At 38.0% G+C, this 25,883-nt stretch overlaps 2 protein-coding genes across 2 annotated transcripts; both read left to right on the forward strand.

Moving 5' to 3' along the window:
- Positions 1-6,549: 6,549 nt before the first annotated feature.
- On the forward strand, positions 6,550-7,093 carry LOC149814031 (mini zinc finger protein 2-like). The gene has a single exon (XM_089989851.1). It carries the CDS (start codon positions 6,550-6,552, stop codon positions 6,835-6,837), a length of 288 nt encoding a protein of 95 aa, XP_089845977.1. The 3' UTR covers positions 6,838-7,093.
- A 6,854-nt stretch (positions 7,094-13,947) lies between these two features.
- On the forward strand, positions 13,948-15,861 carry LOC149814032 (cell division control protein 45 homolog). The gene has a single exon (XM_089990066.1). The coding sequence runs from the start codon at positions 13,948-13,950 to the stop codon at positions 15,691-15,693; it is 1,746 nt and encodes a 581-aa protein (XP_089846192.1). The 3' UTR covers positions 15,694-15,861.
- Positions 15,862-25,883: the final 10,022 nt, after the last annotated feature.

The raw sequence follows: 25,883 nt of genomic DNA on the forward strand, positions 1-25,883 counted from the left end.
ATTCCACTTGCTATATCGTTGCAATGTACCACTTCCGCATTTTCATCATCCATTTGTGGTTCTATAGGCATCCGCACCTCTCTTCATAACACATTAACCCGCATGCCCAGTTTACCTTCATTGCCCAACTATTTCCCTGTATAAAGCATGACATCTTAAATGAGCCTATCCGGTTTCATATTTTATTCATAATATTATATATCACTTGCCTACATGATAAATTCATGCACATTCTAGCTTATCATCTCTCTAAATAGTTTAAGGATATTATATATGTGCTTACATTTGTAATATAACATTTTTCTATCTCTTTATATATATTTGTATCTTACTAAATCAGTTTTTGCAGGAAATATGTAGATAAAGTTATCATTTGAAGTTGTAAATTGATTTCACATGTTGTAATAGCTAGATTTGAATAAAAATTTTACATTTTTTGCTTTAGGTAGAATGAATGAGCATTGTAAATATCATGAATTACTTGTTTTTCATGCATTTTTGCCTTTATTTCTCAAATTCTCACGATGGTGAAACACGAGTGACACGTGCACCATTTTGTAAGAGGTAATTGATGCTAAGTTAATGATCCACATCAATGGCCATAGTCAGGGTGTGGACAAAACTTAGGATTTTTATCTTTTACGAAATAACACTGGATCCACACTGGATCTATTTTCAAAATTCATCATATTTCCTTAAATATTTTCTCCTTTTATTAGAATTTAACTTAAAATTGACTCAAAATATATACCAATGACCATAGTCAGGGTATATTGAGAGTTAATTTCATTTTAAATTCTATAAGAGCACCAAATGTATTTTATTCTTCTCTTGAATTTAAATATAGATTATTATATAATACATTCAATGACCATAGTCAAGGATGTATTATATCTTCAATCTTGTTTTAATTCATTTAAAGAATGGAATAGCTTTTCAAAATCCAATTTCAAAATCTTCAAATTCATTCACCATTTAGGATAAAATTACATCATACTTTCAAAAATTTATTCTTCAAAAACTCCAAGTAAATATAAATATCTTCCTCAATCTATCTTCAATCCTTATCAAATCCGATTCATCCTTTCATTTCTTTCAAAATTTCATTTTTTAATCTCAAAGTTCAATTTAACTTTGAGACTTCATATACAGATTCAAATCAGATTTCAAAAATCAAATTTGACTTTGACATTCCAAAATTCATTCAAAAACTCCAATCAAAACCAAAGTTCAATTTAACTTTGAGATTCATGATTCATCTTCTGAATTTAACTCCAAATCCATTTTAAGATCTAGGATTCAACACTCATGTTGGATCTCAGACTCCATATCCAATTCCTCCTCAGGATCCAGACTCCGATTTCACTTTGGATCTTAGACTTCTGGTCCAAATTTCATCTTAGGGTCTAGAACCCAACTCTACATTGGATCTCTGACTTCAGTTCCAAATCCATCTTAGGATCCAGAATCCAATCCTACATTGGATCTCAGACTTCAGATCCAAATCCATTCTAGGATCCAGAACCTAATTCTATTGTGGATCTCAGATTTCAGATCCAATTCCATCTTAGGATCCAGAATCCAATTCTACTTTGGATCTCAAAACTTTAGATCCAATTCCATCTTAGGATCCAGAATCCAACTCTATTTTTCAGATCCAAAAACCATCTTGGATTCAAAACCTTGAATCCAATTCCATTCAAAAATTTCAGATTCAAATACCACCTTGAGTCCCATATTTTAAATCAACTTCTCAAACCAATTCCACTTCATTCAGATTTCAAGATCAAGTTCCCATTTCGGATCCTAAATCCAAAAATTCAACTTTGAACCTTATCTTGGACTCAAATTTCATCTTGAAAATCCAACTTTTAAATCAATTCCATTTCTCAATTTTGTTCCAAATTCCCAATTCTATCTTTCCTTCTGATTCAATTCCATTTTTCTTCTATTTCAAAGTCCATTTATGATTTTGAAAATTCCTTTTATCTCAAAACTTCAAAAAATCATTTTTCCAAATCCAGATTCATATTCCCAAGCTCTTGATTATTCTAAAACTTAGAACTTCAATCTTAAGTTCTAAGTTAGAAAACATTTCTTCACTTTATCGGATTCACTTGGGATTTCTTCAAAATATTTTCAAAAGAGCATACATCTTTGCATTTGCACAAGCATGATTCACTGTGCATTTTAGACTTAGGATAAGTGCTTAGATAATTTCTTAGCAAAGCAAAAGGCATTAATTCGACCCTTGGTTCGATTACCCCTGGTAAAGGCGCCAGGAACAGTCGAACCTCGTACCGACGAGCGGATCCCGTCTCCCAGTTTTCCCGCAAATATTTCAAAAACGGAGGCGAGTTATTTCAAAATATCTTTAAAATTAAGATCAAGTGAGACCCGCAAAAGAGTCTCTCTTCTCTTCTCTTCTTTCTTTTCTGTTCTCTCTTTTCTTTCCGTCTTTTATCTTTCTCCCCTCAAAAAGGAGGAAAATAAGAGGTTGGAAAGGAAAAGAGAAGGAAAAGAGAGAATATTACGAGAGGAAAAATTTTGCGATGATCACAGGATGACACATATAGAAACTGCATATGCTTTCACATTGAAAGTTCAAAACTCCTGTTGCAAGATTTTCAATAGGAATTACTTCTTGAATGATAATAAATTTTTTGAGCGCCACTAGCCCCCAATGGCCACCACTCTATTGACTTAATTACTCCCACTTGCACCAATTCCTGTCTCCATCTTACCACTCTTTATTAACCTAAAAGAAACCAAAAGCAAAAGCAAGCACGTTTGGTAGTCAAATGTGGGCTCCCCAAATCAAGTAATTGTGATGCTTATCTAGTGGAGTTCCCTATTTTCATATTTGTAATTTTTTTAGGGATTTGAAGTTGGAAGCATTTGATGAAATGAGCACGTACAAGCCTAGTTTAATCTAGATCACATGTCGATTTAGCTCTAAGATTGTCTCTATGCTACGTTTGTTCCAATTCTAATTCATAATTAAGATTGCCATCTAACATCAAGTCAAGGAGTTGTGCATGTTGACTTATTTCTATGCTTCATAGCTCTGCTACATTTGTTCCAGTGTTACTTCATAACTAAAATTGGCATCTAACATCATATCAATAGGTTGTTAAAGAAGGCACATAATTAACTTAATGGCTTGTTTTTTAGAGAGAATAGACTTCATTTAATAGTTGACTAACTGAGTTAGTGTTCCTCGTGTGGGTGACAGTCTGACCTCACTAACAATCTCTACTGGACATCTGTTTGGAATTTTCTCGTCTCTATCAATACCAGAATAGACAACAGTACTGCAAACCATTGTCTGTGGTTAGAAATGCTCAACAATTTCATCCAAAAAGCAAGCTTAAAAGTTCTTCTGGTTTAGTATATAAAAGTTAAAAACCAAAATATTGAGGGAGGAATATGATAAAAATGCAAAAACAAATATTGGGAGGCCTCAAATTTTGGATGCCAGGAATATGAGAAAAGTTTCAGGAATGATGTTGGAAATTACTATCACCTTCCTTTTAAAATATTTTTACTTTATATAAAGTTTTTGTTTGCATGATGGTGGCTTAATTTTGTTTAAAAAAGTATCATGTGATTATAGGTTTTGTTTGTGTGATAGTGACCGGTGCTAACCTTTGTGATGATAATTCTAATGTTCCGTTTGGCATCAGACATCGTACGCTTAACCCAGTTCATGAACTCCAACGTTTTGTACTACATTAAAATTGTTTCCGGTTTGAATTATGGATCTGTTGATGCACAGTGTGATCATTGCACATGCAAATTCTTTCGATGATATTTCCTTTGGTGGTTAGTACCCCCGTGAACTCCTGCCAATTAAGTTCAAGAAGTTCGCTTTTCTAGTCGAAAAGTTGGGAGTTCATGAACTTGGTAGCATTAATTTGCCATCTGTTCCTATGCATAAAGTTCACTGTTTTGAAAATTCTGAGGGTGTTTTTTTTTTTTATCGAAAATATATTTACGGGAAGCTTCTTGCTACATGGAAAAGCTTGCTTGGAAAGTGAGAAACTCCTTCCCCTTCCTCAAAACAAGGGGAAGCTTTGGAAAACTTGCTTGTAAAATATGGAAAGCACACTTCCTAGGCATTTTTCTTCTCACTTCCTATGCTTCTCACTTGCTTCTCCCTCATTCCTTATGTTTTTTATGTAACAAAGTAATAATTTCTTTTATAACAAGCTTACCCCTTGATTCTATATTGCTTTATACTTATTGCTACTGCTCTTACTTCATATTGCTCCTTTTGCGTTTTCCTTTCATTTCTCATGCGTTTCCATAATCGCCTCGTAATTGTAACTTGCATCCCGCTTCATACAACTTTTTAAGACTTGCTTCCCAGCCTCTACTTCACCCATCACTTCTCGTACCTAATTCGTTTCCTGGTAACTATGAACTAAACTTAAATTTTATAATTAATTTTTATTTTGGAGCAATATATATGAAGCAAATAATTTGCAGAAGGCCCTAATGTAGACAACCTTGAAACTCAAAATTTGGTTGAGTAGTCTATGGCAAGGGCAAGCAAGCACATCAGGGACCTACACTTTGTATGGTTGTACTGCATGGACAAACAACAATCTCCATTTATAAACGGGCAAAACACAAATATTAGTCTTTTCTAAAGGTCCGTTGCTAAAAGGCAATTTAACACTATGGTAGTGCGCCTGTTAATTTATTGCTAAATCTTGTTCTTTCTCTCTTTATTATTATTATTTTTTTCTGACATACTTGTTCTTTCTTTCTAAAATAGGTACTTGATGGGTGCTTCCATTCACCACAAAAGATAGGCAAGAACCTTTTTTTTTTTTCAAATTTAATATGGCATTTTCTTCTTGATATTGACGTGGTTTATCTGTTTCATTATGCTTTGCAGTTTTTCTTCAAAGCATCCCCAAAAATGATCCTTTTCTTTTCTTATTTTAATAACTCTAGTTATTCCATTTACCAACATCTGCAATCAGTGAGCGGTGGTTAGACTGAATGGCAGCTGGGCTTGAAGTTCAGTAACCCATGTTGTCAGGCAACCGCATCACTTGGCTGAAAAAAAAGGCTTTTATCAGCTTTAAGCTATGAAAGTAAAGGAATTTAACGTGGAGAATGCATATTGACAGGAAAGAATTTTACATATAAAAAATGAAAAATTAGAAAAAAAGAAAAGGACAGAAACTCCGCAAATTTGACTGGAAATCCTTTCAGGTTGATAAAGTGAAAAATTCATCACCAATAAAAGAGATTTGTAACAACTTACCAAAAAAACTCCTTGAGAATCACGCCATGTTATTTTACAAGTTGGCAGTATGGCTTAAGGTGTCCGAATTGGGTTTTAGTGGTCTTAGAATTGATCGATGAATCGTGTGCCATGGATTTAGGAGCAACGGAACAAGCAGACCCAACAGTTGAGATGTAAACAGTAGGAGGTCGGCCCAACAAATTCAGCTTTTGATACATTAATCATAGCGCATGCAGTAGCACACATCTTGATTCTGCCGTTAGCAGGCCGCCTCGTCGTTAGTTTTTTTTTTTTTGAGATAATTCATGAAAAAAAAAAACAATCACCACCCGTACATTGGCTGGCTTCTGGTTGTTTAAACCCTTGATTTCCTTCTCACTGAGGAGTACACCCCAATTTGACCTTGCAGCGAGGGGCACCACCTGTGGGTTCCAACTTCTGACATCCCGTCAACTTGGCGACATTCACAAGCCACCCCTACCAGATGAGCGGAGCCCTTGTTGGCCTCCAGGTTTAAGCATTAGTAAAAACGTTGGTTTTTTCGTTAACTAGCAAAGCAACGACCATCTGCCTTACTTGGCAGCCTTAAATTTTGCCCATGCAACTTGCGTGGTCTGTTTATTGCTTTCTTTGGTTGGCATAAATATAGCCGAATTTGCAGGTAAAGCCTTGTGTGTATCTCATAGCTGCACCACTACACTCTTGGGGTGATGTGATGGGAAACGGGGTACAATGTAAGAAGATTGTGGAGTAGAAAATGTTCCTTGAAGGTGTCATTTTGCTCATCCCAATCTAAAACCAGAACCAAGAAATAAAAGCAGGAACCCAACTGTGTAAAGTAGACATAATTTCTTATGAGCCCCTCAGCACTTTTATGACGGGTCCACCTCCACCTTTGCTGAAATTCTATATTCCTCTCACTCAATCCCTGACTGTAAACGAACACCACACTTCTTTAGTTTATTGTCGTCATCATTCTCCACAATTAATCACCAAACACACACACAAAATGAGAGAGAGAGAGAGAGAGAGAGAGAAAGAGAGAGAGAGCGAGTCATACTAACAGTGTTCTTCGGTTTTATTATATATAGGGCAGACCTTCCTTGCAAGAGTGTGAGTAGCGTAGCAGGCACCCAGAAAATCTCAACTTTCTCTGACCTCTTATGCCAATATCTGGTTCACTTCATCCTTCTTCTCAGTTTCAAAGACGACCCAAAAACCTAATTATCTCCGAGGATCAAATTGCTCCAGTACCAATCAATCATTGTACCTTCATTTCTTACAACATGAGGCCTCAGGAATCCCAAAAGATGAATGGAGAAGCACCTATGAGGAAAGCCAATGTCTCTGCTTGTAAAAAGGGTGTCAAGTATAGGGAGTGTAGAAAGAATCATGCTGCCAGTATTGGCGGCTATGCTGTTGATGGTTGTAGGGAATTCATGGCTAGTGGGGAGGAAGGAACGAGTGGGGCCCTCAAGTGTGCTGCTTGCAGTTGCCACAGGAGTTTTCACAGAAGAGAGGTGGAAGATGAATGCTTGTGTGATTGTTCTTCCAAATTTACTGCAAAGAAATGAACGGTTGCAGTCCAAATTTTCTTCTTTTTTTCTTTGATCTCTTGTTGGGATTGAGTTATTTTCATGTCTCTATGATTATGGGTTTTTGTTTATTTAGAGTAGTCTGTGTAAAAACTTTATGTTCCTACAGTCTACAACATGGTCATGGCAGTAAAGGTTTGAACTAATAGAGAGAAGGAGCTTTCAATTTTCTTCTTGTCATATGTAGGTCCATGGTGATGGAAAGATGTACTGTTTAACGGAAATCTTTCATGTAGACAATTGGAGCTCTGCCTTGTAACATATCTGCAAAATTGTGAATTATCACGGAACGAGGTGAATATGCAGTTTCTCTGGTTTTTCCAGTTTGATCATGTCTGTTACCCTCATATGTAGGTTGTTTTGTATATTCAAATTATCCATTCATGTTACATAGGTCTGTCATATTGTATACTTACAAAATCAAGAAGAATGGACACGAAATTATTTCTCCTAGTTCAGGAATTTTAGCTGTTTTCACCCTAAAAGGATTCTTCTTGCATCTTATTTGTCCTATTTATGATTACTCCAAATTTGTCTGCCTTCATGCATGTGTAGATACAAAATGAAATTTTATATAGCCAACTAAACTAAACTTTCCTGATAAAAGATGCAACAGTAAATGCAGTAAATTTGGTATACCATATTCTTCACGAAAATAGTTATACTGCTTAATAATTTTGATATCTAATTTAAATATGGACTCTGTATATATGTATAGAGAGAGAGAGAGAGAGGAATCCCATCAAGTACAGTTCCACTCTTGAAATCGGTCCGTTTTCTCTTGACCATGGGTGCACGTTTTTCGTCCTAGTGGAGCTAAAGAGGTAAGTAGTTTAATGAACCTCCGCTACCTAATATTTGGATTTTTCCATTTTGTCCCTCACCAGATTCTCTCTTACAAATATCATATTAGAAAGTCCATCTGTTTTCCTTGGCTACTGAAGACTCGATTTGTCCTGATTCACACTTTTGACCCTAGACTCCTTGATCAGTTTTGAAAAGGTAAGCATGATATATAAGTGATCGTGGAGTTATCTAAATGGATGGTCTTAAATTAGTCTGTTCAATTTTCAGGCCCGGGTTCCTTTTTTTTTTTGATAAGTAGGGAAACCATCCACTCAGAAACGTTGTGGAAGGATTCACAGCCTCAACCGACCTTCACCAATTGCTCCTCGTGGATGTAAAACTTCTAGGTAACACCCCAGCTTCTGGGCAGTTCGGTTCCGCTCATCCCCCATGCTCATACCCCTCTTAAATCTTATGATGCAAAGTTCTTTTGATCAAACTAACCCTATAGATGGATTCAGCATGGTCGATTTAATAAGAATTGACCCTCAGAATTGTATGTTTTTAAAGAAAAAAATATGATTTTTTAAATAAAATATTTTGTGTTTTGTCAACCATTGATTTTTGAATCACCATAACATCCTCCACACAAGTAGGATTTCAGATATTTAAATGTCAATCTTCACTAAATGCATAATGTGGATCACATCAGAAAAGTCCAATTTGATCACAACAACTTGCATCGATGAAATCCTAAGGAGGGATATAAAGATAGGGATGACATACGAGACTGCCTACTGGTTAGGTCTACCAAATGCTTAGGTCCTTACCACAAGGGTTGCACACCTCGAGTATCGAACTCTTGACGTCCTTCAATGTAGTTGACTTGTTTACTGCTTCCCTTTTTTTGTTTTTTTTTATCATATAAAGTTATGCAAGATAATAAAGACTTGCTAATTTCACAATTAGCGATTGCTGAATGTAACATAGAGATCCCTGATGTGAAGAGATGCATTATGACTATTACGGCTTGAATTTTAGAAGATGGTGTGGATCCGAGTTTTAAGATTCACATGCCTTTTTCAGTAGATAGACCCATAAGGATGATGTAGCAGTTGAGGTGTCCACTTCATATGTAGAAAAGTCAATGGATACATGTTCATATTAGAAGAAAAAAGAGCATAATGCTTGTTCACGTCATAAGCAAGAAAAGTCCACCAATGAGGCCCATAGGAGAGGGTGTTAATTAAGAAGTTCAGGGTGATACGTCTTTACATCTCTAGAAGATTCTTTCGCCTTTCAGAAAGGTGATTAGAGAGAATTTAATCAAGTCTTCTCAAGTTGATTTTAATTAGGCCTTTTAATTAGAGTATATGTCTTAATAGAGGTACGACTTTAGAATCTTTTCTTTAGTTTAGTTCTTGTTTCACAGTAAGACTCTTTACGACTTATGTGATTAAGTAAGAACTCCATCCTAGGCTTTCCATTTATAAATAGAGGTATATGGTTTCCCTTTAATGTAATGTAATAATATTGAAGTTTTCTCAGAACATGTCTTTATCTTTATCTTACTTTAGACGTCCCTATCTCTCTATATGTCTCTCTCTTCCCTTCTTCTTCGTCTCTCTTGCTCTTCTATCTTCCCTCCCTCACGTTTATGGCTCTCCTCTCTTTAATTCACGTGAGGTCAAACCTCTCTAGGTTGGTCTTTTATCCCTTCTAAGGGTCTAAGCCTTTGTATTCTTATTTTGAAGTGAAGCACCTCCTTACCTACGAAACCTAACATTGATCCATATCTGGAGTCACCTAAGTTATCCAGACTAAGTCTATATCCAAAGAAACAGTTGTCCTGTTCTGCATGCTATTTTGTCTTTTCTAATCTCCTACACATACTTGGACCACACCTGAACATGTAGATCTCTTTAGGACCTCCCTAAACTGGCTACACAACTCATGTAATTGATCACAATGTTAGCTAAAACCCTACCCACACCCGAAACTCAAAATACCAAAATTGCACCCTGTTGACTCGATAGAACAAGTAGTTTCACTCGTTTGACCTCTCTAGCCCTTAGTACATATATCATACCCCAACAAACATCCCTATGTCCTTCTAGAAGCTCAAACCAGGTCTTTTTAGATCTGAACTAGAATTTCTTCTTGATTCATATACCGAACCTAGTTTTGATATACTCAATTTAACCTGTTTACTCTATTTCTTTTGTACCTCACAAACCTCTAAAATGTACTATGTCATAGATCTTAGAATTGTGGGTAGCAGCCTCAACAATAATGAACCATAATATTGTAATGCCATAAAAATTTGCTTAGCATAATTCAAGGACACAATCAACAACAAAAATGCATTGTTGGAATTGGTGAGATGTTGTAACTAGTCTATCTTCTAGCTTAGGCAATCAGTATGGAAAACTAGTTGATTGTTATCCCAAATTGGCCTATGGAAATCTATAAAAATATTTCTTGTTGTTATACCAGTATTTAAAATATTGTTTTTTCTAAAGGATGAAGCTTAAATCCTTATAGCATTGTAGAGTAATATGTTCAACTAAAATAGTTGCCCTTTTTGTCAATTTGCAAAGAAGCGAGAAGATGAGACAATGGCGTTATATGTTATGGCAAACTAAAGTTGGATTCATTTTATTTTAAAGGCAAGCTGGGGTTAGGCAAACTCCTACCACGTCCCAACACAAGGTGACGTGCACTACCTACCGGACAAGCAGAGCCCCCCACCCGCCATTGCTAAAGTTGGATTCAGTATGTGAAAAGATAAAAAGTTTCTTTTTGGTATTCCTTCTAAAAATCAACACATAGATCTCCAACCTAAGGTTGGGACTTACACCAAGGCTTAGCATGACAAGAGAGTCAAAGGCTAATTATAGTGACTCAGTACACAAAATGGGAAGGCTTGAAAATGTTTGTGGTGGTAAACAATGAGCCAATTGATAGTGATGACTCACAAGAGTCTCAAGAAGTGAGAAGGAATTTGAAACGGCCATGGGTCAGCTACTAAGAGCAATTACCACTCCTTAAGGTTCAACTCAAGGCAGAATCGTTGGCCTATGTTAACACTAGTGTGTCTTGCAGCAAGAAACACTTTTTAGAATTGAATTGTGGAAAAAGGTCAATTCATGACCAGGCCCTTTTGTATAAGGTTCATAGCTTTCCTATAAGGCAGCTTCTAAAGGGCTTGATTATAGTGTAGCACCAATTAGATGCACAGTTTCAAAAGCTCTCTATATGATTGCAGAGGAGGGGAAAAGAAAATAGGGTGGGCTACGGGCTGGGCAGCCTGATAGGCTAATCCAACCCGACCAGCCACGGGTCGGGTTTTGCCCAGATTTTAAGCCCGGGCTGAAATCCAACCTGTTATATATGTGGGCCAGCCCGCAGGCTACCGAGCCAACCCGATGAGCTTGAGTTATTTAATAATACAAAATTTAACTACTGCATAGTAACTTGGTAACTATTACTATTTACCTAATTAGTTATATTAATTTTATGAAAATTATAAAAATAATTAATTAGGTGCATGAAAAGCTGAAAACTTGTTAATTATTACTATTTACAAATGGATTTGGTTTGGACTGAATTGGACCCAACCCGTTTTACATTAGCCCGTTAGGCTAATGAGCTGACCCGAGCCTGGTAAGAATCGGGACATCTCCTGGTCGAGCTGCACTTAAGGTTTGGCAGGCCGAGTTCTAAACAGGCCCCCGGCTCGATTTCCACCCCTAAAAGAAAGGAAAAGAAAATATCTCCCGCAAGATTAAGAATCAAGGCGCATGGGCCCACATTACATTTTCTTAGGAATCATTGTGTGTGACACGTGGGACAAAGCTGCAAGGTTCCAATTTTACACAAAAAGATATCCCCACCTTTAGACCCCCTTTCTAATCTTCCCCTATCTCTCTAAATACAACTCAAAGGGAATGATGAAATATTTTCTATTAAATCAGGAAAAATAAAAAACACTTAAACTTTGAGTAATAATAAAAAAAACTGACCTGAGTTTTTTATATTGTTAAAAACATGCCTAAACTTTGTCATGACTAATTAAAAAAGTTAAGGCTTCTTCTATCAAAGTAATATTTAGATGTGCGCTGCGATTACCAACAGTTGGAAACTTTATCTTATTAGCTCAACTTGAGTTAATGATAACCCAAGTTAAACTAGTGGAAGTATGTTTTTAATTAACACTGCATAAAGTTAGTTGTATTTGTAACAATATAAAGAACTTGAGTGTATTTTTTATCATGCTAAACCTTTATGTGCGTTTTAATATTTTTCTAAATTATTCAAATCTTATGTGAGCCCCATGTGTCCAAATTTGGGCCTTTTTTGGACAAAAGATAAGCTCAAGAGACAATAACCACTAAAAAACGTCACTTTATTACAACTTAAATCACGACCATGGGTTATTGAATTTTCGATGGTTCAAATTTGTTACCCCTATTTTTATCTCAGGAAATCTTATATTCACCTATTTTTACCCTTTTATTGACTGCAATAATGTTGCAACCAAGAGGTTTACAACAATAGACAGACGTCTCCTTTGAAATTCATTTCTCTTGAAGTCCAATTTTTTTTATTTTCTAGAACTTGCAAATCCCTCCAACACTGCTTTCCAAACAGAAGCTCGACTTATTCATGATAAATGAGCTGCTCATAGCTTAGTTAGACCAAGCACAAACAAAGTTCATAATGAATTGAACCAAGCTGAACCACGAGATGCTCGTTCATCTCCGAGCTGCAAACACCATATAAAGTAAAAGTGGGTTTGGAAATATACCAGATGAGACTTTTTCTAAGTCATTTGGCAGAGTACCGTAGTGACAAAAGTTAAAAACGGAAAAATATCGGCAGCCAAAATCTCACAAGAAATCCAACTTTTTTTTTTTTTTTAAATCTCGCATTTTTGGGGCAAAAACTTGACAATAAAAATTAAATAAAAAATATAAAAAATTATAAGGAAATATAAATAAAAAATAAAAATAAAAACACATGGGTTTTCATGATAAATAGCTGATAAAAACATAAATATCATTTTTAAAACACAATGTTTATGTTTTTGATGAAAAACTTGCAAGAAATTGAAAATATCATGATAAATTACCGTTTTTAACTTTAGGGTAATTTTTAGTGAGATTTGTCACTATACAAAGTACCACCTCCGCCTATTTTTCATGAATTATTAAAATTAAGCAGAAAAGTTCCCTGGCAGTTTAACTTAAGAGGCCCTTGCATTCGTCCAAGATCCGTGTATTCGATTTGGTGTGGGTTCATGCTAAGAATGGAGTTAAACACTCAGGGATGTAAACAGTCCGGATTCGGATCAGACATAGTCAATACCAGATCCAACTAAACGGATAAATGGACTCAGATTTGAATAGTGAAAGCTCATACCAAATATATTTTTTTACATGTAATCGGATTTGGATATCCGTCAGATTCCATTGCAAAAAACCAATTATAATCGGATATGGTTTGGTCTGACTAAACTAAGTCGGATTCCGTCGAATATCGGATAAAATCCGATCTGAATTTAAAGTCCTCTAAAAATAGGCTATTCTAATAAGATTGAAAATTTGTTTAAAATTTACATATCGCTGGCCCGGTTGGGGGTACATTTTGGGCAAAGAGCATAGCCATATGATACGAGAACTGAAAGGAGTTATCAAGCACATGGCACATCGACTTGGATAGACAATGACAATATAGAGGTAAGAAAATGACCAAAACACCCTTTCATTTCTATCGTGAGCGTGGATCACCACGTAGTGGCCCAAAACCGTTTATTTACGGTTGCGTCATTTTAATGTGGCAACAGGGTTAGAACCGTCAGTTTCGATTGTAGATCTTCAAAAGGAGGCACGCGGGAAAAGAGTTTGGCGGTCGTCAAATTCCAAAATTTCATCCAAAGTTTGAAACAACAAAAAAAAATCAAATTTGAACTCTGTTCTGCAACCAAAACCTCTCTCTCTCTCTCTCTCTCTCTCTCTCTCTCTCTCTCTCTCTCTCTCTCTCTCCCTGGGTCTCGGCTACTAGCCGTTCTTCTACAGAGGAAGAACCGGAAAATCATTACCTTCTTCTCCCAAAAACCCTTCTTCAGATTTCAAGGTACGTAGGTTCGTCTAGAGACAACAGAAATTTTTATTTCCTTCGAATTTAGTTCATGTAGTTCTCTATAATCGATCGCCCAAAAGTTATTTTCTGTCACCAATGAGTTTTCCCATCACCAAATCACCATTTCTATCGAAATTCAGACTGCCCATCTAAGAAAATATGGTCAGGGAATCAGATCCCGTGTCGTTCTACAACCGACTGCGCCAATCGGCGTCCTTGTCGTCGTCTTCGCCGTTGTTGATCTTCCCCTCAACCTCCGATGTTGATTCTCTCTGTTCCCTGAAGATCGTAACCCATGTTTTGACCTCCGATTCGGTTCGGTATTCCTGCTACCCTGTCTCATCCTTTGCTGAGGTCGACCGACTGGCTGGGTCCAGCCTTCGATCTGATGATCAGCCCATCTCCATCCTCTTGATTAATTGGGGGTGCCACCGAGACCTGCGACGGATTCTAAATCTGGGACCGCACGCTCGGGTTTTCGTTGTCGACAGCCATCGACCGATCCATTTGCATAATCTCAGCAGCAGGAACAGCCAGGTCGTCGTTCTCTACACTCGGAACGATGAGGCCATTGCCGATGTTTCCTATGGTGTCGACGTCTCGGAGCTCGCTGATGCAGTAGATTTGGATATCGATGACGAGTTTGATGATGAAAGTGAGAGTGAAGATGATGACAGTGAGGGCGACGCCGACGAAGAGGAAGGTGGCCGGAGGGGGAAGCGGAGAAGGGAGTCGGATGTTGCTAGGAAGAAGAGGGAGTACTATCGAATGGGTAGTTTCCATGGTAAGCCCTCAGGTTGTCTGATGTTTGATGTGTCGAATTCATTGAGAAAGAACACAAACGAGCTGCTGTGGCTCGCCTGTGTTTCTCTGACTGATCAATTTGTTCACGAGAGGCTGATGAATGAGAGGTACCGAGATGGGGCCGACGAGTTGGAGCACCACATCAATAGCTCGGGGAATTTGGATGCCGTGATGTCTATCACTCTCAAAGATGGTACCAAAATCCGAGCTCCGGATGCTTCGAGGATTGCTTATGAAGAGGAACCCAGATTGATGCTCTTGCGCGAATGGACCCTATTCGATTCAATGCTTTGTTCATCGTACATCGCGACAAAGCTCAAGACTTGGAGCGACAGCGGGCTCAAACGGCTGAAACTAGCATTGGCAACGATGGGTTTTTCTCTGCTTGATTGCCAACAGAAATATCAGTACATGAGCACTGAAGTGAAGGAGAACATGAAGGGTGAGTTCAAAAGGTTTTTACCTCAGTTAGGACTAGAAGAAGTTTATTACAGGAGCTTTGTTAGACTACATGGATATGGGTCGAAGGTTTCAGCCGCTGATGTGGTTTATGGAGTCACAGCATTGCTTGAATCCTTTACCGAGTCTAAGGATTCTTCGGCCGAGCAGTTCTGGTATGCATACTCGGCATTGTCATTGAGCAATCTTGATAAATTGAGGAAGGGAATGCAGAGCGCAATACAGATACAGAGAGCCATACTGAGACAGGGCAGCTGTGCCATCACTAAAAGCGGGTTCATAAGAAGTAGTAGGAAATTCAGATGGTTGAAGATTGAAGATGCTGTGGATACTAAGTTGTTGGGATACCCTCAAGCACTAACCAAATTCTGTTATTTTCTGATGGATGCTCTACTAGAGAAGGGTGCTAAGATGAAGCCCCTGATCTGTGCATGTTTAACACCGGAACCAGGAAAGGTTTTGGTTGTGGGCATTCCAGGAAGGCCCAAATTTATGCAAGGGAACCGCTTTGGCAATGCATTCCGATTTGCAGCAGAGCAGATCGAGGCGCAATTCTTCCATGAATTGTTTGAGTCTTCTTGGATTATCTTCGACAGGGTTGCTGTCAATTCTTTCATGATCAGGGTGTCTGAGAAACTCTAGGTTTATTCTTTATGCAATCCGTAGCAGCTTTCTTGAGAAAATCTTGATGGATATTTGTAACAGTTTCTGTTGGGAATTTTAGCCTGTCCATTTTTCTAATATCAAAGTGATCTCAATTATTTATATTTGTTTTATTTTTTGTTAACTGCTTTGAGTTGAAATTTGAATCCAACAGAGGAATATTGGAAAAGTTAAGTGTCTTTGTGCTTGCAGAATTGAATCCTAATCTCCTGAGGTAGTTTTTTGTTCTTTTTTTCCATGAGATAATAATAATCGTGGCTCCAAATATTTCAGTTCAAAAAGTGCTTTTTTTTAATCCAGAATTGCATTCTAACAGCTTAGTTTAGAACATAGTTACCAGGAAATGAAATGAATATGAGAAGCGATGGGTGAAGCAGAAGCAGGGTATTGAGTGTTAAAAGGTAGTATAAAACAGAAACAGGATATAATAGTGAAGCGATTATACAAGCACATAAAAAAATGAAAAGAGAATATTGAAAAGAGTATGAAGTGTGGGCAAAAGCAAATAATAAATGACATAAACACAAGTATAAAATGATATCAAACCAACATGCAAGCTTGCTATAAAAAACCATTAGTTTTTAATATGAAAAATGTAGGAAGTGAGGAAGAAGCAAATGAAAAGTGATAAAAAGCGAGAGGAAAATGTTAAGGAAGCGGAGGAGGAAGTGGGCTTCCCACTAAAGGGAATCGAGTTTCCCAAAGTTTCCACTCCTTTCAAGGAAGGAAGCTAGGAGTTTCCTGCAAGCTTCCTCACGCAGCAAGAAGCTGCTGGTAACTATGTAGAACCAACAAATTTATATAATTGATTTTCTTATCACACGTGAGGACAAAAATTTTGCTGTATTCCAAGCACTTGAAGTAGACTGCTTTGATAAATTGAAAGGAGTCGGATGGGCCACCTCACTTGTTTCTTGGAAGATGCAGAACTATGGCTAGAAACTTGAATATGCATGTGTGAACCATCGATTGGTTGTTCCTAAGTTGCATTGCCGAAGTGCGTTTAAATTATTCAACTGAATACCTGCAGAAGGTAAGCAAGAGCCTGAGTACATATCATGCAAAGAAGGTAGAAAGGCTTAACAGAGCACAAGTGGCTTTTGGGAAACATTCATTACTCAAACTCGTAATTACAGAGTACTGACCCAGCCTATGACTCGCATGATGTAGATGTGTAGAAGCAGTACTGATCTTTGTGGAACAGGTATCTTAGACCTGAACATGATAGCAACAATTGTCATACTATCACCACAATTATCGAAGCCTTGGTTTCTTAAAGAGCCATCCACTACAAGTGAAATTTAGTGCTTGCTGAAGTTATGATGCTAATTAGACAGGCTATTTTTAATGCAAATTAGAGTAGGATATAAATGTTTGTTAGATAATACCCAACGGTCATACAGCAGAAGAGAGCCAATATATACAGATAACTAGGTGTACAAGTCGGCTTGCCTATTTGGTTCAACTAAGCCCTTCACTGAATGAAGTATGGTGCCTAATGGGGAGTAACAAATGTTGCTGCCCAAAACTTCAATTCTATATAATGACTTTGAAAGGTAGGAACTAAACTGCTGCCTGTGTGAAAGAATTGAGAACGGCTTCTGTTCCTTGCCATGTTCTGGATCACAAGTGCATCTTTGTTCTCATTACAACCAGAGTTAATTAAGAGATGATTCCACTAATAGATATCAACTAAATTTAGAAATGGTTTCAGATAACATCCTACTTAGGGAATGTAATAATAGAAGCATGCCTCCATTGTTGGAAACAGGCATATGAGCCTTCTTTTGGTTTGTCACATGATCAAAGTTGCAAAGACATCGATTAAGCACATGGACAGTCAGTAAATTGCACTAACTTAGTTGCATGCAACTTGATTGCTGGAAATGCTTCATCAGCTTCTAATCTATAAGCATCAGTAATGAGATGACAGTGGCCTCAGTGTGTGTTGTTTGTTCCACAACTGACCAAAAAAGTAAAAACCAGCACGATGCCTGCAACTCTAAGCCCTCTGTTTTCAGACTGTAAATTTTGATGAATGGGAACTTTATAAGGGTACTGTTGCATATTCTTAAGTGAATCTGTATAAACTTTGAATGTTGGAGGTACTATGACAGTTGAACCACATAAACATTGCCCTTTTCAGTCTTCACTCGCATGAATTTTGCAGTCAAGTCTTCACAGTACCAAGATGTCATTTTCAGTTTAATGTCTGTTTGACATCAAAGTCCAGAGAACATGTAAAATTTGCAAAACTAACAGGTGAGATTCATGGTCAGGTCTGTTATCCGAGCCCATGGTCATCATGTCAACAAGTCCAGCTCAAGAACTCCAATGGGCTGAAGCTCTTTTTTGTCCTCTTCTTTTTTAATCTTTTAATGCATGTTTGGGAGCTTCTACTAATAATCCCTGTCCTTGTCTTGTTATTACCTTGGGGCGTAGTAGACAAAGTGAATGCAAGGGTAATAAACCGAGTATTTCATAGTATATTTAAAATGTTTATTTGGTAAGCCGGACTTGAGCTCAGCTCTTATAAGCAAACCGTGAGATAAACAACATGAGGGGAGAAAACCTGAGAAACCCAGAATGATGCGACTCGTGATGTCTCATTAAAAACAATTTCATATTATTAGGGCTTTACATTATTTTGCCAGCCTAAGGGGGCGTTTGCAACGCGGGACAAAAGCCACTTAGGGACAGCAGTGCCTCGGCAAGCTTGTCCCACTAACTAGTAGAGGCGAGGACAAAATGGCCCCTACTAGGGCTGTTTTATTCTAATCTCTTTGGATGCAAGAGTCAAGAGTCGACACCCTGTGGTCCGACTCTAGCTTTCTGAATGCGAGTATGGATATCTCATCATTTGACATAGGATGGGTTCCATCCTACATTCAATCCTAGGTGTTCAACCAATGGCCAGGATTGATCCACATTCTCACCTGGATGTGGACTGACCCTAGCCATTCAGATGCATCAGCTGGACGACCAGGATCGACATAAGATATTGACTCCACAATCCACTTGACCGTAACACCTGGTTGGGGCTTCTTCTTTTTTGACAAGGAGAAAAACTGCCATTGTGGTTCAAACATCCTGTTATGGGTGCAGAGATCCCATGTTAACCGTGATGTTGTTTCGGTGTCTGCAATGTAAAACTTCACGAGTACTCTCCTCCTGCCCATCGGGAATAGTTTTTCATTAGTTTTCATCTTGTGGCAAGAGAGGCACATCTGCTAACGAAACTCATGATATCCTTCAACTTGAATGGCGTAAGCTGCTCTACCTAACTTAGGTCAGCCCTTGCGAGCAAATTTCTTGCCTCGACCTGTACGCCATTTTCTGATTAATAGCCATACAAGTTGTTTTCATATTATAGCACAAGAAGGAAGATTTGCAAAACTGAAGGCTTAGGAAAAACAAGACTTTTTTTAAAGGCAAGCTGGGGTTAAGCAGACCAATATATTGAATTAATGAAGTTACAGGGAAATAGCAATACAGAGCTATCAACAAAAGGGTGACAATCTTGAGGGGGTGATCCTTCCAAGATTTTCTCACGTTCTCTCTTGCCATCTTTGCAAGAATTTTGGCCAAAAAATTCATGTAATCAGAATCTTTCACAATAAGAATATGTTCAGAACTATACAAAAAATTAACGAGCTGACAAGGGGGCCTTCTTCTGCTTTCCCTCCCTTCTAAGCTTCTAACTAGACCCCCAACCAAATATAGTCTACTGCTTTCCAAAATTAGTTTTTTCTGCCCCTCCACTTTGTGAAGAATCCACTGCCAATTGCTTCACTCCCCTGTCTCTTGATCTCCTGGAAGGGAGGCACACTCGGCCTCCACGAAAGAGCTGTTTGTCTCCCTGATCGTGTAGCCTAGATGCCCGCTTTGGTGGAAGATGCCGTGTATGTTGATTTTGGTTCATCCTATAGGGGGGCTTGCCACGGGTCTAATATCCTCCAACATACTGCAAGAGGGTAAGTGGAGTTCCCGAGAATACTCGAGACATGAAACCTTGTATCCATTACCACCTTTGTTTCGGATTTCTCCTAATTCCATGTATTTCTTTCAAAAGTTGTATTCCTGAACTTCTAAATTTTTCATATCATTAAATGGAAAGTTAGAAACCAGCATTGGTAAACTCTTGGCTCCTTGAACTGGGTGCTAGCCCAGGATTGCAGAGCTTGCCTCACCGATCTCCCAGTCCATTCCCTGCCACCATATATGTGTTTCACCCTGCTGCATTGCAAGAAAATATGCGTGATCGACTCCTCGTGACAGCCACAAAAAATGCATTGGTTGGGCAGAGCAAACCCCAACCTCTTCAACCAGGAGCTTCTCCTCCACCACAAAGAGAATTGTGATGGCCGCTCTGGGAAAGTGGAGTTTGTGCCACACTAGGTCGTATACCTTCTCTCCTGCATCATCTACCAGACTGCTCCTATAAAAAACTTACTTGAGTGGGACCACACCAGTGTATCCTCCTCTGAAAACTCCCATCTCCTAGCACGAATCATGCCCTCAATAAATCTTGGAGGTCTGAGATGCTTCCTGGAATGGTTCCTATTGTAACACTAATCAAGTAACCACCTCCTTGACCTTCACTTGCTTGAGGTCGTTGGGTACTGGTCGGAAGGTGAAAAAAAATTGGACCTTGAGGTAGCCACGGGTCATACCAGAGTAGCTTGGATGGTAGCCCAGCAGGTTCCCAACCCATGGGTGGAGCTAGTCTCTTACAATCTGGGTGGCGAATCCCAAACTAGGGTCGTCCGACAGGTGAAAGGGGGTGCGCAAGGGGCTGCAAATTCTTAGCCATGGAGTCAAGTAGTGGGGAAAGAGTGGAGCTCGGGTATGACACATGGCTACCTCAAGGTCTAATTTTTTTACCACCTTTCGGCCAGTACCCAGGAAATTATGCTCAAGCAAATGAAGGTCACTCGATTAGTCTTACAATAGGAACCATTTCAGGAAGCAAAACTCGGACCTCCACGACTTATTGAAATGGGAGGGAGGTTTCAAAGGAGGATACACTGGTGTATGTTGGTAGTTTTGGATGGGATACGATTCTTTGAAATAAGGAGATCACCTTTATCCATACCTACCAAAGTTACCTTAGGTAACGTTATTTGGTTGATTTGTTACTATCCTGAAAGATTTGGAAAGTCTATATATTAGTCTTGTATTGTTAGTTGTGGCATATAACGAAATAAAGAGTGTACAGTGAGGTTTCCTTCCGTGGATGTAAGCAAATATGCCAAACCACGTTAATTTTTTGTCCTCGTTATTTTGACTGCATTTGTTATCGTGTGAATCGTTATCACTCTTCAACATGGTATCAGAGCCCATTCTTTCGATTCTCTCTAACTGTATTGATTGATAGTTGAGATTGGTCATCGATCTGCTCTCATTTTTTTGTCTTCCATCCCAAGGTATTTTTTTTTCTTTCTGCGTGTGGTTATGGATGTCACGTAAGGCTCTTAAAATTTCAAGAGCAAAATCCCATTCTTAAAATCATCATTGTTTCATTAAATAAAACTAATTATCTCAACTCCTCTAAAGCTGCTAGCCTATTTCTTAGCGAGAAAAGAAAGTTGGGATATGTTACTAGAAAAGTAACGTGTCCAGAACATGATGATGCCGGTTATAACGAATGAAAATCGACAAACCATTTGGTAATATCCTCGCTACTTAACTCTATGGATCCACACATTGCTAAGGGGTTTCTTTTCCTAAAAACAACCCAAGAAGTGTGGGAAAACATTCACAACATGTACTGAGAGAAAAATAATCTTGCTCGAATCTATCAAATTCAACAAAAAAATTCTCTTTACAATAAGCATGAAAAACCTTTTCATTTTTATCAAGGAGCTCTCAGAAGTTTGTGGGACGAGTTGGCTCAGTACTGTCCTGTTACTAAAGCCCTGAAATCATTAAGTGCCGCACTGAGGAGGATAAGATCTTTAAAATATTGGCAGGTCTTAGGCCCGAATATGAATCCCTCAGAAGTCATATACTTATATTGACACTGTTACCTACTTTTAATAATGCTTGTTCTATCATACAATGAGAGGAATTCAGATGTCAACTCATGAATCCCTCCTCGCAAGCAACTGAATCCGTTACTGAGAAAATGGCGTTCAAGGCTGACGTCTCTCCCACCATTGTTGCTGGTCTCGATCAAAGGGATTTTTCAAAAAGGCCAAAATTTAGGTGCAACTATTATAAGAAAACTGGCCATACTAGAGATCGATATTGGGAGTTGCACGGCAGATCACCTAAAATCAGGTCTAAAGACTCCTACACGGTTAACCTTGTTTCCATCACTGATCTCACCAGTGTCCTGCAACAACTAAATAAAACACGTCTTGAATCTCATGAATCTGCCGTCCCTCCTCAAGATGTTGCAACAAGTAATACTTTTTGTTTTAATTCCATGTCTTTACCTGAGAAATGGATTGTGGACACTAGAGCATCTGACCACATGACTGGCCGAGTATCCCAACTTCATGATATTCAGTTGTCTAAGGAAAAATCGGTTTGCATTGCCAATGGTAGCAGGGTTTCGATAAAGGGAATTGGTACAAATCGATTTCTTGATAAATGCAATGATTCTAGAGTCCTCTATATTTCTAGTTTTTCCACTAGTTTATTATCGGTTAGCTGCATTACCAAAAGAATTTGTTTGGAAGAAATCTTGCTGCCAGATAGCTATTCACTCTCTGCTTGACTCCATGTCTCCACCCCAGGGCAAAACTATATACAATTCTTCTCTCCCTCTCTGCAAACTCTCTTTTCACCGACCCACCTCTCTCTTTTACCGTGGACGGAGGCATGTTGCTGGTTCAAAGAGGGTTTGCAGAAAGGGAAAGAAGAAGACCCGTACATTGTAAAGGATTCAAAGAGAGTTTGAACAGAGGGGAAGGGAAGAAGACTCATACATTTTATTTTTTTATTTAAAATAGACAAAAAAGCAGCTCTGTTAAATGCCACGTGGCATTCATCCAAAAAATGTAAGGGACAGTCACCATTTTAGCATGAGCCTTCTGCTCATTTCCAGCATGACCAGATCTGCTTCCACTCAGGATTTACAGTAGCACACGGTGCAGTGAGATGCAAAGGCCTTTTTTTCTTTCTTTTCTCTTCTTTTTTTATGACAAACCCTAACCAATAATGGGTCTGCCCTTGTAAGGTAGATCACAGGTTGAGTTATCGACATCCAAGCCCTTACGGAACCCACCAGTTAAAGGCACCTGTTACACCCAATGAGATTAATCGAACCAGGGACAGAGGTCAACACTCGGGTAACCCGAGCGACTGTCCAAAGGCTTGTTCTTATCATGTTGCAAATTCTACTATGTGAATTGCACTAACTTCGGTTACACATAAATCATCACAAAGTTGATGGCATGCAACAAACCTTCATTTGTCATATGTTTGAAAGCCCAAAAAGGTGGCTTCCGTATGCAAGCCTAAGATCGGTTCCACTCATCCCCATTTTCATCTCTCTTAAATCTTATGATGCAAGTTGTTTTGATCAAGTCTAAACCTATAAATGGATTCAAAATGGTCGATTTAATATGAATCGACCTTTGGACCATATTTTTTGATAAAAATATGATTTTTAAATCACAAAATTTTGTTGATTTTTGCATCGCCAAAAAATCCTACATATAAGTAGGATTTCAGCGATTTGAATGTCTATCTTCACTAAATGAATAATGTAGATAACATCTATGAAGTCCAATTTGATCAAAACAATTTACATTAATGAAATCCCAAGGAGGAGTATGAAGATAGGAATGACATATGTAGGGGATGCGTGAAACTGATTTGAGCAAGTGATCGTAAGCTTGGCAAGTTAACCCTGGGGTTGGGGGTTCAGCCATGGAGTTTTACGCTTCTGGGCACGTGATTGTAAGCTTGGCAAGTTAACCCAACATGGATAGGTGACTTACTCAGGTCAGTTTCCTTTTTTGTTTTTTGTGGCTAGGGCAAAGGAAACCCAACCCCCCCCGCACCGCATCACCGACCACACATTGGCTGGCATTGAGTTGGTAAAACCCTTCAGGTCCATCCTGTCCACAGGGGAGTACACGCAGCTTAGACCTTGTGGAAAAGGACACTCCCTGTGGATTTCGAACTCATGATGTTTACAACTTGTGTTCACCGACTCAGGACCATTTTTCTCCATGTGAAATATTAAAAAAAGTATAATTAATCAAGGTTTTTCTTTAGAAAACAACAAGCTCAAACACAGAAATCAAAACCTTACACGCGTACATAATGGACTATGTTAACAGGCTAATCAAATGGAAGATCAAAACAGATTGTCTTAAAAAGCAGCTGAGCAAATGGCACAGCAGAAAAACATGCGAAGAAGATTAAACACATGTTCATATAAACAACTTTGAATCCATGATGCAACTTTGAATCTACAAAAAATGCAGAAAATTCCAATGAATATTTCAAACTTTATTGGTTGGTTGATAATAATCAAATTGTATATCGTTATTATATACTCCAACTCTTGACTCAAATAAAAAGCTTTTCTAATGAAAAGGCTTTCAAATTTCCTACTTTTCAATGAAGAAACTGCTAAAAATTTATGTCACCAAATGATCAGCTTCCAAACAAACCAAAATTAGTACAAAAAATTAAAAAAAAAACATTGAAAAATGGCCATATTAAATGATCAAACAATGGCTTAACATTATTCACTGTAAGTTTTTAGTGAAAAAAGAAACAACCGATCCAATATTTCAATCAAAAGTATATTCGCTTTTGAAATTAATTTATATTTTGACCACCTTTGGCCAAGAAAGCTATGGCTTGATATTGCAAGAGGTCTTCTCTCATTCAAGAATATGAAAACATATATGTTAAAGATACAAATTGATGTCTTATCTATAATTGGAAGTTTATATTTAAGATAAGGCAACATGATGAAGGTTATGATTTCATGTATATCAGGATCCTATAATTTTTCCTTAAATTCAGGATTGTTTATTATCCTTTCCTTGTACATTGTAACTGTATATTTACAGATTGATATGTCAATAGAAGAAACGATTTTCTGTGTTCTTCTCTCTAGTGTTGCTCTTCTTCTTCACTACATTTTAACATGGTATCAGAGCATCCATAATCCTGAAGATAGCAGAGGGAAGCACTCAAGCACAGAAGCAACCCACCTCCACCGATGAATCCAACCTTGCAAATCCTTATTATATCCATCATTCAGATAGACCAAGTACGATTCTTGTTTCTCAAGTTCTGACGGGAGATAATTACATGATGTGGCAAAAGGCCATGACTATGGCACTCTCTGCCAAAAATAAACTCGGGTTCATGGATGGCTCAATTCAGAAATCTGAAGATACAAGTTCCTTGAAGACCACATGAGAGCGATATAATAATCTTGTCCAATCTTGGATCCTTAATTCCATTTATAAGGATTTATCAACTAGCATTATTTATGCTCAAACTGTTGCAGAAGTGTGGAGTGAACTTTACACTAGGTTCTCCCAATTCAATGGGCCTCATGTGTATCAAATACAATACCAAATTATAAACTGCAAACAACTCTAATCTTCAATTGCAGTATATTATACTAAATTAAAGGGATTGTGGGATGAACTAGCATTATATATTATTGTTCCTAACTGTTCGTGTGGTTTGGTGAAAGCTGTTATGAATATTCAACAACAAGATCAACTCATTTAGTTTTTAATGGGTCTCAACGATAGTTATGCTGCCATCCAGAGCCAGATTTTATTGATGGAACCCCTTCCCACTGTCGCCAAGGCAATTTCTCTTCTTATTCAAGAAGAAAGACAAAGTGATATGAACATTGTCCAAATTAAAGAAAAGGTATTTGCTCTTGCTGTCCAGACCCACGAAGGCAATAAAAATTATCAAACAAAAGACAAGGGAAGGCCTCGGGTCAAATGTGAGCATTATGGGAAGATGGGACACGTGAAGGCTAAATGATATTTTATTGTCGGCTTTCCTAACAGGTCTGATTCTTTTAGTGCATCAACCAAGCCAAAGGCTAATGCTACAAAGTCCTCCACCATTGAACAATCTAATACTCTGTTGTTTCAGAAATGTCTTGAGTTTATGGACAACTCTAAGCAAGGTATCGATGATCCCAAAGTAAACCTCTCAGGTAAACT

Source organism: Nuphar pumila, chromosome 15, assembly GCF_984573655.1.
Source record: "Nuphar pumila chromosome 15, dmNupPumi1.hap1.1, whole genome shotgun sequence".
NCBI classification, from domain to species: Eukaryota; Viridiplantae; Streptophyta; class Magnoliopsida; order Nymphaeales; family Nymphaeaceae; genus Nuphar; species Nuphar pumila.